At 46.8% G+C, this 12,872-nt stretch overlaps 1 protein-coding gene across 6 annotated transcripts in view; it reads left to right on the top strand.

Annotated features, from left to right (window-relative positions):
* LOC139570409 (trichohyalin) overlaps positions 1-12,872 on the top strand; it is a 104,308-nt gene that overhangs the window by 63,421 nt on the left and 28,015 nt on the right. For 5 of the 6 annotated variants that reach the window (XM_071392255.1, XM_071392252.1, XM_071392254.1 and 2 more), the window contains exons 5-9: positions 3,106-3,190; positions 6,904-7,120; positions 8,556-9,081; positions 10,471-10,618; positions 12,453-12,563. In XM_071392255.1, coding sequence (XP_071248356.1) covers positions 3,106-3,190; positions 6,904-7,120; positions 8,556-9,081; positions 10,471-10,618; positions 12,453-12,563 — 1,087 coding nt within the window. The remainder of the gene's footprint in view (positions 1-3,105; positions 3,191-6,903; positions 7,121-8,555; positions 9,082-10,470; positions 10,619-12,452; positions 12,564-12,872) is intronic. The other variant, XM_071392257.1, reaches the window with a different exon arrangement.

Consider the following 12,872-nt stretch of genomic DNA (forward strand, 5'->3'; position numbering starts at 1 on the left):
ATTCATTCATTTATGGAATAGTTCATGGGATTGAACGGTTAAATAGTTATCAAATTTCTAGAAATAGGTTTGCCACCTCACAAGTTGAACCTGAACTCCTATGAAGATATTCATTCATTCATTGATACTTCCCCACTGACGTATTGTGGACTCCCACTCCTACAGACTGGACGGGTCACGACTTAAAGCACATTAGCTGGATTGGTGTGTGACTTATGGGGAACAAATATTGACAAACACTGGACACCTTCTGTATCCAGACTGACTATTGTATTTGGTTGTTGTGGGAAGTCTTTTTTGGGGGGGGGCTCGAGAGGTTGTAAATGAGACTTGTTTGAGTAGTCCACTGCGGGGATTCTCTCCGCCAATTAGTGGATGTGTAATTCAGTATATCTGAGGATATCAGAGAATGCCATGACAGAAGAAGTACAGTAGGTGTGGCCGGTAGCCTAGTGGTTAGAGCGTCGGGCCAGTAACCCAAAGGTTGCTAGATCGAATCCACGAGCTGACAAGGTAAAAATCTGTCGTTCTGCCCCTGAACAAGGCAGTTAACCCACTGTTCCTAGTCCGTCATAGTTAAGAACAAATTCTTATTTACAGACTTGCCCAGTTAAATAAAGGTGAAATAAAAATCAAATCAAAGGTGTAGGACTAGGTGTTAAGTCTCCCAAATACATTACTTACATGGGCACGGTTTCACGATTAGTGACGGAACTTTAAATTCACAGGCGTTTAACCATACATCGTTCCTATAACTGACGAAGATGTCACACATGTTTCCCAAAATAACACCTAGAGAGAACATTCACCAAGTGCAGATAGGATCGAAGGAAAGGCAGCGCTACTTTCGGATTAGCTATCTCCCTTCAAATCTGAGCTAACATTATAATTATTCCACAATACTGACGTCAGATCAGCTCCTAGAGACCTATATGGCTGTAAATATTGAGGTGGCTTATTCTAATGGCTACCCTTTTTAATAGTACAATGATTTGGCACATCATTGCGCACATATTGTCACACATTATGAAATATATTGAGGCAAAAATTAGACAGCCTACAATTAGCAAAATATAACTTATTTAATAGAACATGAAATGTATTTCAATATGATTGAAATAAACTCAGCAAACAAAGAAACGTCCTCACTGTCAACTGCGTTTATTTTCAGCAAACTTAACATGTGTAAATATTTGTATGAGCATAACAAGATTCAACAACTGAGACATAAACTGAACAAGTTCCACAGACATGTGACTAACAGAAATGGAATAATGTGTCCCTGAACAAAGGGGGGGTTAAAATCAAAAGTAACAGTCAGTATCTGGTGTGGCCACCAGCTGCATTAAGTACTGCAGTGCATCTCCTCCTCGTGGACTGCACCAGATTTGCCCGTTCTTGCTGTGAGATGTTACCCCACTCTTCCACCAATGCACCTGCAAGTTCCCGGACATTTCTGTGGGGGAATGGCCATAGCCCTCACTCTCCAATCCAACAGGTCCCAGAGGTGCTCAATGGGATTGAGATCCGGGCTCTTCGCTGGCCATGGCAGAACACTGACATTCCTGTCTTGCAGGAACTCACGCACAGAACGAGCAGTATTGGTGGTGGCATTGTCATGCTGGAGAGTCATGTCAGGATGAGCCTGCAGGAAGGGTACCACATGAGGGAGGAGGATGTCTTCCCTGTAACACACAGCGTTGAGATTGCCTGCAATGACAACAAGCTCAGTCTGATGATGCTGTGACACACCGCCCCAGACCATGACGGACCCTCCACCTCCAAATCGATCCTGCTCCAGAGTACAGGCCTCGGTGTAAAGCTCATTCCTTTGAAGATAAACGCGAATCCGAATCCGACTTTTTGCCAGTCCTGTCTGGTCCAGCGACGGTGGGTTTGTGCCCATAGGTGACGTTGTTGCCGGTGATGTCTGGTGAGGACCTGCCTTACAACAGGCCTGCAAGCCCTCAGTCCAGCCTCTCTCGGCCTATTGCGGACAGTCTGAGCACTGATGGAGGGATTGTGCGTTCCTGGAGTAACTCGGGCAGTTGTTGCCATCCTGTACCTGACCCGCAGGTGTGATGTTCGGATGTACCGATCCTGTGCAGGTGTTGTTACACGTGGTCTGCCACTTCGAGGACGATCAGCTGTCCGTCCTGTAGCGCTGTCTTAGGTGTGTCACAGTACAGACATTGCAATTTATTGCCCTGGCCACATCTGCAGTCCTCATGCCTCCTTGCAGCATGCCTAATGCACGTTCACGCAGATGAGCAGGGACCCTGGGCATCTTTCTTTTGGTGTTTTTCAGAGTCAGTAGAAAGGCCTCTTTAGTGTCCTAAGTTTTCATAACTGTGACCTTAATTGCCTACCGTCTGTAAGCTGTTAGCGTCTTAAGGACCGTTCCACAGGTGCATGTTCATTAATTGTTTATAGGTCATTGAACAAGCATGGGAAACAGCGTTTAAACCCTTTACAAAGAAGATCTGTGAAGAATGATCTTTGAAAGACAGGGTCCTGAAAAAGGGACGTTTCTTTTTTTGCTGAGTTTATATTGGCCTAGGCTGTATAGCCTACTGTATTTGTATTTTAAAGCGGTCATCTTGGTTTTCATTTGAAGCATCTTTTTATCCTTAGCCTCTTTTTTTTGCATAGACATTGACAACTTTTGTTTGTAGCGGTGGTCACAGAGGTGACATAAACATATATAGATTCTATATTTATCAGAGATCTTCTGTGTATGAAGTGACACGGGGGGGGGCGGCAAAAAAGCATCTAACGATGGACTTAGCTGTTCTACGAGTGGTCTGAGGCAATTGGTAAATGAGTGTCTGAGACACACATGTACTGTATTTCACAGATCAGAACCAGTGTTTTCCAAGTGGTAGGACCAGCTGGCAGGTCACAGCCTGTTTGTTTTCGGGTTGTGACTGGGTCACGTCTAGGAACGGTGCTTTTTTTAATTCAGTGGCTCGTGGGAAATCTCCAAAACCTATTGATGGGTCTTAATTCACAAAAAAATGTTTGGGAACCATCAGCCTGGAGTTTTGTCTTGTTTTTATGTTTGTCACTAATGAGTGATTTTTGCCCCTTTGATCGTCTCTGCAGATGGCAGGAGGCCCTGACGGTCTATCCCCGGACCAACAAGCAGAACCAGAAGAAGAAGCGCAAAGTGGAGCCACCTACTCCTCAGGTACCATGCCCTCCACTCTGAGATTCTAATTAAGTACTGTATACTGTACAATGTATTGGATATGTGGTCTCCCTATTGCAGGGTTTCCCAAACTCGGTCCTCGGGACCCCAAAGGGTACACATTTGCGTTTTTGCCCTAGCGCTACACAGCTGATTCAAATGATCAACTAATCATCGAGCTTTGATCATTTGAATCAGGACCGAGTTTGGGAACCGCTGCCCTATTGTATAATGTACTCCAACAAACTGAATAGTCTTACTGTAACAGGGTGTATGGTGGATATAGAACCAGTACACTAGCTTAAGATGAATCATAACGATTAGGTATAATGGACTGGTTTGGTATGAAGTCATGTTATTGTATTGAATTTAAGAGGCCTGTATGATAACATGACAGACACTTTTGCCCTGAGGGGAATTTAAATGAAATGTCCATGTCAGTACATGCTTACACTACAGAGGTTGTCTCTGTTAGAGAGTTAGATACATAAAAAAAAAAGCGAGGGTAACGTAAAGGTAAGAAGTTTTAATGACTAGATGAAGTAATGGTATTGAATATCCTCCTCTACAGACCACACACTTTGCGGTGCGGTTTGTTATTTTCCTTTCTTCCTTTCATTTTGATGTGATGCCAGATTTGTGGCGGGCGCAGAGACTGGCTCCGAAGCTCTTTGTCTGGGTCTTCTAATGGCAGTGGACCGAAACAGACCAACCCCCCCCCCCGCACACTCTGAGTCTAGTTGACACTAACAGCCTCATTTGCTTAAGGGAAAACACAGACAGAGGGGTGACCCTCACTTTTATGCCATGTTGGCCTCCCAAGTCCTGTGTTCCTGAAGTCTGCTCTGCACAGCAGTGAGTGTAGCTGCTTTCTGTCTGTCTGTCTGTCTTGCTATGTCTAATTGGCTTGTCTGTCTGCCCCCTCTCCCTGTGCCCTCCCTTTACCCACTCGGTAGCAGTAATTACTGGTGCTGGCTGGCAGCAGTCTGCACAGAAACCACAGAACAAATGCAGGGGCCAAAACTGGGTTGACAGTGCTCTGGATCAGGAAAAGAGCCAGTGGGGGCCAGAGTTATTGCTCGTTCCTACAAAACACTGTCTGCCTGACTTTCTGTACTTCTCTTTTATATGTATGTACAAGTATGGTATGTGTCGAGTCAATGACACTCATTGACATTTCTGGCGGAATCCACTTGCAGATATACGGTACAATGAGTCAAGGCCAAGCCATGTAATTAAGGTTGTTTACTTGAGAGAGTGACGTCGCTTTCATTGCAGGTTCCAGATCGGTTTCCGTCATCGTCGCATCCAGGTCTGACCAGTGCTGTTTGCTTGATCTCTGTACCAGAGCGTAGTTATAGGAAAGAGGTTGTCACATAGGTGCATATTCAATGTAACACTGAATGTCTCTCCACTTCCCCATTTACTAAAAACAGTGCTAAGAAGCCATTTCCACCTGAAACCTCTCCACCCACTTACACGTGTCTCACCAGAGATTCCTGTCTGCTCTGTAAATACGTAGGCACAGAGAAACATCTGTTTGCTTTCTGGGAAGTGGTTCCAAGGCAAACAGCACCTGACAAGGAGAGGTTAAGTCCATTGTATCTTGACAGGCCATTCTGGTGTTGCTGGCTTTTCGTGAGAGTGGCCAGAAACGGTCTTTCTATGATCCTCTCGGGTTGAAAAAAAAACCCTTGGGACAGAAATGCGATGTTTGCTCCTCCAAATCCTTGCTCCTGGCTATATGGTCTTGAGTAGCAGGGACTTTGAGGCAAGAGGGAAGACAATCTGCTCCGCCATGGCAAGGGGCCACCGGCAGGGCATTAGTGGCTCCATGTCCTGTTCCAGGCTTCTTGAATCTTCAACCCTGTTGAGAAGACCAACCTCTGGAATGGACCCCCATAAGGTTCCGTTGTCAGGCCCACCTGACTGTGAAGACTCACTGTTACTGCTGAGGAAAAAATGTGTTCTTGTCACATACAGTGGATAGGTGCAGTGAAATGTGTTGTTTTACAGGGTCCTGGAACAAAGTAGGGTTAAGGGCCTTGCTCAAGGGCACACCAACAGATTGTTCACTTTGTCCGCTCGGGTATTAGAACCAGTGACCTTTCGGTTACTGACCCCAACCCTCTAACCACTAGGCTACCTGCCGCCCAATAGATCCACACCCTAACTGCAAAGGCTCTGTGTGATTTGCAGGGTGTACGAAGTCCGAGCTGTCATTTTTCCACCAGAGACATGAACGGACATGCTTTGAGTTGAGCCAAACTGGATGTACTTCAATCCTGAATGGCTACACAATCCCAATCTCAAACCTTAATCCCAATTCCAATCAATCCAGGTGGAAGGGGATCAAAGTGGATACTCTTATACATTCTTCTTGTTTCAAAGGCAGTAGTTCAGGGTTCAGTGGCATGCCTCCATATGTGTTGTTTGAGAGGGGATTGGCCGGAGATAGCAAGGGTGTATTCAGATTTTATTATCTCCGGCCACACGTAAACATATCCCAGGGCCTCCTGAGTGGTGCAGCGGTCTAAGGCACTGTATCGCAGTGCTAGAGGCCTCACTACAGACCAAGGTTCGATCCCAGGCTGTGTCGCAGCCGGCCGCGACCGGGAGACCCATGAGGCGACGCACAATTGGCCCAGCGTTGTCCAGGTTACGGGAGGTTCTGGCTGTCCAGGATGTCCTTGTCCCATCGCGCTCTAGTGGCGGGCCGGGCGCATGCACGCTTGCCTGTATGGCGTTTCCTCCGACACTTTGGTGCGGCTGGCTTCCGGGTTAAGCGAGCAGTGTGTCAAGAAGCAGTGCGGCTTGGCGGGGTCACGTTTCGGAGGACGCATGGCTCTCGACCTTCGCCTCTCCCGAGCCCTATCGCTGCAACTCCTGTACGGACAAGACTGTAACTACCAATTGGAAATCATGAAAAAGGGTAAAAAAAAGTACCCCCCGGAAGAAAAAAAACATATCCCAAGAATATAGTCGCAGGGAAAGGAGGAAAGAGCGGTGCTGACGGAAGTAAGAATTATCAGTATCGCAAAATACTAAGAGTCATGAAATGTACTCGCTGTCTACCTTTTTATTATCCATGATTACATGCCAAAACGGATTTGTTTTGTGTGTATGTGTACTATATGTACTGAATGCAGGTATTTGTAAAAACCATAAATGAGCAGGGACTTTACAGTAAATATACTGCCTTGTTATTAACAAGCATTTGAAGACATTAAGTATGAAGTCAGGCATAAGTCGTCACATCTCTATCCCACAGAATGTTTCCCTTGTCTGTTCTGTCCTCTACAACAACAACAGGTGTGACTGCCATGAAGGAGCTCTTTGTTCTTTGTTGAGCTGTCTGTCTGCCTCTCTTTCTTTCCCTTTGCCCCTCCCTCCATCCCTCTTAAGTCTGTCAATCTGTGCTGTTCTGTAATGAAACAATACTCTTTGTACATACTGTCTCTTCGCAACATTTTTATTGAAAATGCTAAAGGAACTCTTAGTCATCGGAATACATGAAAAAGCTCCCCAAAGAAAGAGATGCTGAAACACATGGACTCAATAGATGGTCATGATTCGTCTTCATTGTTGACATGTGTAACAATTGCATTTGTCTCTTTCCTCCTCCACTGAACCCTCTTGCACTCTTGTCTTTCCCTCTCTCTCCCTTTTACCGTTCTCGTTCCCCCTCTCCCACCCCCCACCTCTACCCCCAGGAGCCCGGCCCAGCCAAGGTGACAGTGACCAGTAGCGGGGGCAGTATCCCCTGCCTGCCCAGCAGTATAGCCAGTGCAGAGCGGGTGCCGGCCAGCCGCTCCACCCTGTGGCAGGAGGAGAGGTGGAGCAGGGCATCCACCATCCCCTGCAGCCGCAGCGCCTCCTGTCTCAGCCAGCTGACCCAGAGCCACCCGGGGTCAAGCGTCACCAGAGAGGGTGAGGAAAGACTGGAGACGCACTTTCACCAAAGCACCTGAACCAATACATTTTTGGGTGTCAGCATATCAGTCATTTTGGTTTTTAATCAACATCCAAGGCAGTTATTGAACGCCAATGTTGATATCCAATGTTGATATCCTCGCTCTGTGTTCATGTACACTATCTGGCCAAAGGTATGTGGACAACCATTCAAATTAGTGGATTCGGCTATTTCACATCCGTTGCTGACAAGTGTATAAAATCAAACACAACGCTATGCAATCTCCATTGACAAACATTGGCAGTAGAATTGCCCGTACTGAAGAGATCAGTGACTTTCAATGTGGCACTGTCATAGGATGCCACCTTTCCAACAAGTCAGCTCGTCATATTTCTATCCTGCTAGAGCTGCCCTGGTCAACTGTAAGTGCTGTTATTGTGAAATGGAAACGTCTAGGAGCAACAACGGCTCAGCCGCGAAGTGGTAGGCCACACAAGATCATAGAACGGGAACGCCGAGTGCTGAAGCGCTTAGCGCGTAACAAAATGTGTCTGTCCTCGGATGCTAAACTCAGTGTCGAGTTCCAAACTGCCTCTGGAAGCAAAGTCAGCACAAGAACTGTTCATCGGGGGCTTCGTGAAATGGGTTTCCATGGCCGAGCAGCCGCACACAAGCCTAAGATCACCATGCGCAATGCCAAGCATTGGCAGGAGCGGTACAAAGCTCGCCACCATTGGAGCAGTGGAAACGCATTTTCTGGAGTGATGAACTACGCTTCACCATCTGGCAGTCCGATGGTCGAATCTGGGTTTGGCGGATGCCAGGAGAACGCTACCTGCCCGAATGCATAGAGCAAACTGTAAAGTTTGGTGGAGGAGGAATAATGGTCTGGGACTGTTTTTCATGGTTCGGGCTAGGCCCATTGGTTCCAATGAAGGGAAATCTTAATGCTACAGCATACAATGACGATTCTGTGCTTCTGACTTTGTGGCAACAGTTTGGGGAAGGCCCTTTCCTGTTTCAGCATGCAAATGCCCCTGTGCACAAAGTGAGGTCCACACAGAAATGGTTTGTCGAGATCGATGTGGAATATCTTGACTGGCCTGCACAGAGCCCTGACCTCAACCCAATCAAACACCTTTGAGATTAATTGGAACGCCAGGCCTAATGGACCAACATCAGTGCCCGACCTCACTAATGCTCTTGGGGCTGAATGGAAGCAAGTCCCCGCAGCAATGTTCCAACATCTAGTGGAAAGCCTTCCCAGAAGAGTGGAGGCTATTTAGCAGCAAAGGGTGGACCCAACTCCATATTAATACCCATGATTTTGAAATGAGATGACGAGAAGGTGTCCACATCCTTTTGACCACGTAGTGTACGTGCTTATGTATTATTTTCTGCCAAACATTTTTGTAATCTTTCGCTTGCTCTGCTTTGTTTGTGTGGTTCAAGACGGTAGCTCCCTGAGCGGCGGACGCAAGGTACGAGTGGAGAGTGGCTACTTCTCCCTGGAGAAGACAAAGTCGCCGGAGCCCCCCCAGCCTCCCCAGCACCAGCCCCTGACCACCTCTACCTCCCTCGGCGTCCTCCACCACAGGTACAGCCCCTGTGACTCCCCCTCGTACCCCAACACCTCCCTGAACTACCCCTCCTCAGACCCCCTCCCCTCCCCAGGCGCCCTCCTCTCCCCTAGCTACTCCACCGTCAGCTCCTCCCAGAGCTCCCTTGACTCGGAGCCCAGCAGCAATGCCCTGAGCTGGGACAGCCGAGTCGGGGCAGGTGGGAATGTTGGAGGTGGTGGTGGGGGAAGAGTGGGACGACCAGGCAAGGACTACGTGGTGCTGTCGAACGTGCCGCGGGCGCGCCGGCTGAGCCACCGCGAGGCCTTCCGCTCGGACAAGAAGAGGGTGGAGCTGAGAGCGCGCACACGCAGCCCCGGACGGGAGGAGGTGGCCAGGCTGTTTGGGCTGGAGCGCAGGTGAGGATATTGAGATGACCCACCACACACACGCACATGTATTTAACTTATGCACAAAGGCACTTAGAAACAGTCAAACCCACACTACACACAGCATTGCTTTGTAAGCCCACCGACTATATTGAATGTAATCACGCATGCGATCTTCAGTGTTTTGGTTTTGTCTACCCTCCACTAAATTCAATTACTATGATCTTCATGAGCTGTATTGGTCTTCTGGCACCACCTAGTGGCAGCAGTCCTCGAGATCCTCTTCTGCCTCTTTCATAATTGAATTGCTCTCTTGGAGCCAAATTTAAAACCAACGTATGTTTATTGCATGCACATTTCCTCCTCTGTCCAGCTCTGTCTACTTTGCTATTTTGTTTTTGTTTTTTTGTTTTGTCTCTTCCAGGAGCTTCTGAAAATTTGCCCTCCCAAACCTTCCGCCTCCGTCCTGCTGCGCCCTGCTGGTTACCGCTGACTCCTGCTTTCTCTCATTCCACCACACACACACACATACACACACACACACACACACGCGCGCGCACGCACACGCACACACATTCACTCACACCTGGTCCAGTCTCCTTGGCTAACGCTGCTGATGCTGCCATTGCTGCTGCTCCTGGGAACATGGTCCTTAATCCTACAATGATCCTTCTTCCTCTCCATCTGAAGTTTGATCTCTTCACATAACACTCTATACTCATCATACTCTATCAGTCTTTTGTGGACCATTTTCCTTTTCTAGTTGCACTTACACATTCTCTCTATGGAATATGTGGTTGTGCCAAAATGATTAACCAATGTAGTCATTGATCAAAATGTTCTTACATTCAAACCAGACTGATACTATATATTTATAGATTTTTGGCACAAAGCAGCCTCCATAGTCCTGCTCTGCTCTTTTAGTTAACGCACATTGACGCTAGGACCTTGAGAGGATTTTCTCTTTTTTTGTTGTTTTTGTAGCTCATTTGATTGTGTGTTATATCCTGAAGCATGGCCGACTGAAGAGTAACACGACTTTATAAGAGGAAAGGCTGCAGACGGTTTTAGCCGCAGCAGTTTGAGTGGGTTAGAGCCTCGTGTTTTACTGGAAAACCGTCGGCAGCCTTCTTATGAAGTCATGTTACTCTTCAGTTATTGGATACAGAATGCTGTCACTTAAGTACAGCAAGAGATGATGACGCATAGCTGAAGTTTCAAAGACCCTATGTCATGCTGTTCATGTGATACTGTTCATGATTGTGTGTGTGTGTGTGTGTGTGTGTGTGTGTGTGTGTGTGTGTGTGTGTGTGTGTGTGTGTGTGTGTGTGTGTGTGTGTGTGTGTGTGTGTGTGTGTGTGTGTGTGTGTGTGTGTGTGTGTGTGTGTTGCTGACGGCGTATGTGTGTGTTTTCCACAGGCGTTCTCAGGTGATAGGGAAGTTTGAGTCAGGGGATGGGGAGGGCGTGGAACACATGGACACCACCTCTCCTTCGGAGCCCCCCTCCAATACCGTGTCTGTCCAGAGGCAGGGGCGTAGCGAGAGACGCTCCCTCGCCTGCAAACAGGTAATGTCCCCCCCCCCTAACATAATGTGACACAAGGCTGTCGTTAGGGGTCATAAACCATACATGGCACCTAACATTAGCTGTCGTTAACATTAGTAAACCTACAATCCAATTTACGGAGAACTCTCGTTCATCATAAACCTTTCATTAATGTTTCAGTTGACGTCAATATGAAGATAACCGTGTTTCAATTTACGTGAATACATACAGTAGAGTAGTTTACAGTGCATTCGGAAAGTATTCAGACCCCTTGACTTTTTCCACATTTTGTTACATTACAGCCTTATTCTAGAATGGATTCAATTGTTTTTTCCCCCTCATCAATCTACACACAATACCCCTTTAATGACAAAACAAAAACAGGTTTTTAGAAATGTTTGCAAATGTATTAATATATATATTTTTTAAATATCACATTTACACAAGTATTCAGACCCTTTACTCAGTACTTTGTTGAAGCACCTTTGGCAGCTATTACAGCATCAAGTCTTCTTGGGTATGATGCTACAAGCTTGGCACACCTGTATTTGGGGAGTTTCTCCAATTCTTCTCTGCAGATTCTCTCAAGCTCTGTCAGGTTGGATGGAGAGTGTCGCTGCACAGCTATTTTCAGGTCTCTCCAGAGATGTTAGATCGGGTTCAAGTCTGGGCTCTGGCTGGGCCACTCAAGGACATTCAGAGACCTATCCCAAAGCCACTCCTGCGTTGTCTTGGCTGTGTGCTTAGGGTCATTGTCCTGTTGGAAGGTGAACCTTAGCCGTAGTCGGAGGTCCTGAGCGGTCTGGAGCAGGTTTTCATCAAGGATCTCTCTGTACTTTGCTCTGTTCATCTGTGCCTCGATCCTGACTAGTCTCCCAGTCCCTGCCACTGAAAAACATCTCCACAGCATGATGCTGCCACCACCATGATTCACCGTAGGGATGGTGCCAGGTTTCCTCCAGACGTGATGCTTGGCATTCAGGCCAGAGAATGTTGTTTCTCATTCTCACTGACGGTCCTTTAGGTGCCTTTTGGCAAACTCCAAGCAGGCTGTCATGTGCCTTTTAATGATGAGTGGTAGAGTGCTGCAGAGATGGTTGTCCTTCTGGAAGGTTCTCCCTTCTTCACAGAGGAACTCTGGAGCTCTGTTAGAGTGACCATTGGGTTTTTGGTCAACTCCCTGATCAAGGCCCTTCTCCCCTGATTGCTCAGTTTGGCCGGGCAGCCAGCCCTACAAAGAGTCTTGGTGGTTCCAAACTTCTTCCATTTACGAATGATGGAGGCCACTGTGTTCTTGTGCACCTTCAGTGGTGCAGACATTTTTTGTAACTCTTCCCCAGATCTGTGCCTCGACACAATCCTGTCTTGGATCTCTAAGGACAATCCCTTCGGCCTCATGGCTTGGTTTTTGCTCTGACATGCACTGTCAACTGTGGGACCTTATATAGACAGGTGTGTGCCTTTACAAATCATGTCCAATCAATTCAATTTACCACAGGTGGACTCCAATCAAGTAGTAGAAGCATCTCAAGGATGATTAATGGAAACAGGAAGCACCTGAGCTCAATTTTGAGTCTCATAGCAAAGGGTTTGAATACTTATGTAAATAAGTTATTTGTTTTATTTTTTTCAAATTTGCAAACGTTTCTAAAAACCTTTTTTCGCTTTGTCATTATGGGGTATCGTGTGTAGATTGATGAGGGGAATAAGGTTATAAAGCGACAAAATGTAGATAAAGTGAAGGGGTCTGAATACTTTCCGAATGCACTGTATATGAGCTGTAGTGAGTGTTTTAGTAATATTTCATAGCCAATGGATTCATGTCATGTCGACCCTATATGTTGGGCATTTTCAGGAGATGTCATTGGATGCTGAGAAGGAGCGTTGCGTTCCTGATGTGTCCTGCTCTTTCAACTTCCGGAGGGCAAAGTCCCTGGACCGCCGAGTGACCGAGTCCTCCATGACTGTGAGTGCTGGGCAGTGTTTTACTTTATGCTAGGTTACTCCACTTTACTTTACGCTAGGTTACTCCACTTTACTTTATGCTAGGTTACTCCACTTTACTTTATGCTAGGTTACTCCACTTTACTTTATGCTAGGTTACTCCACTTTACTTTATGCTAGGTTACTCCACTTTACTTTACGCTAGGTTACTCCACTTTACTTTATGCTAGGTTACTCCACTTTACTTTATGCTAGGTTACTCCACTTTACTTTATGCTAGGTTACTCCACTTAACGCTAGGTTACTCCACTTAACGCTAGGTTACTCCACT

Source organism: Salvelinus alpinus, chromosome 3 (assembly GCF_045679555.1).
Source record: "Salvelinus alpinus chromosome 3, SLU_Salpinus.1, whole genome shotgun sequence".
Taxonomy (NCBI): domain Eukaryota; kingdom Metazoa; phylum Chordata; class Actinopteri; order Salmoniformes; family Salmonidae; genus Salvelinus; species Salvelinus alpinus.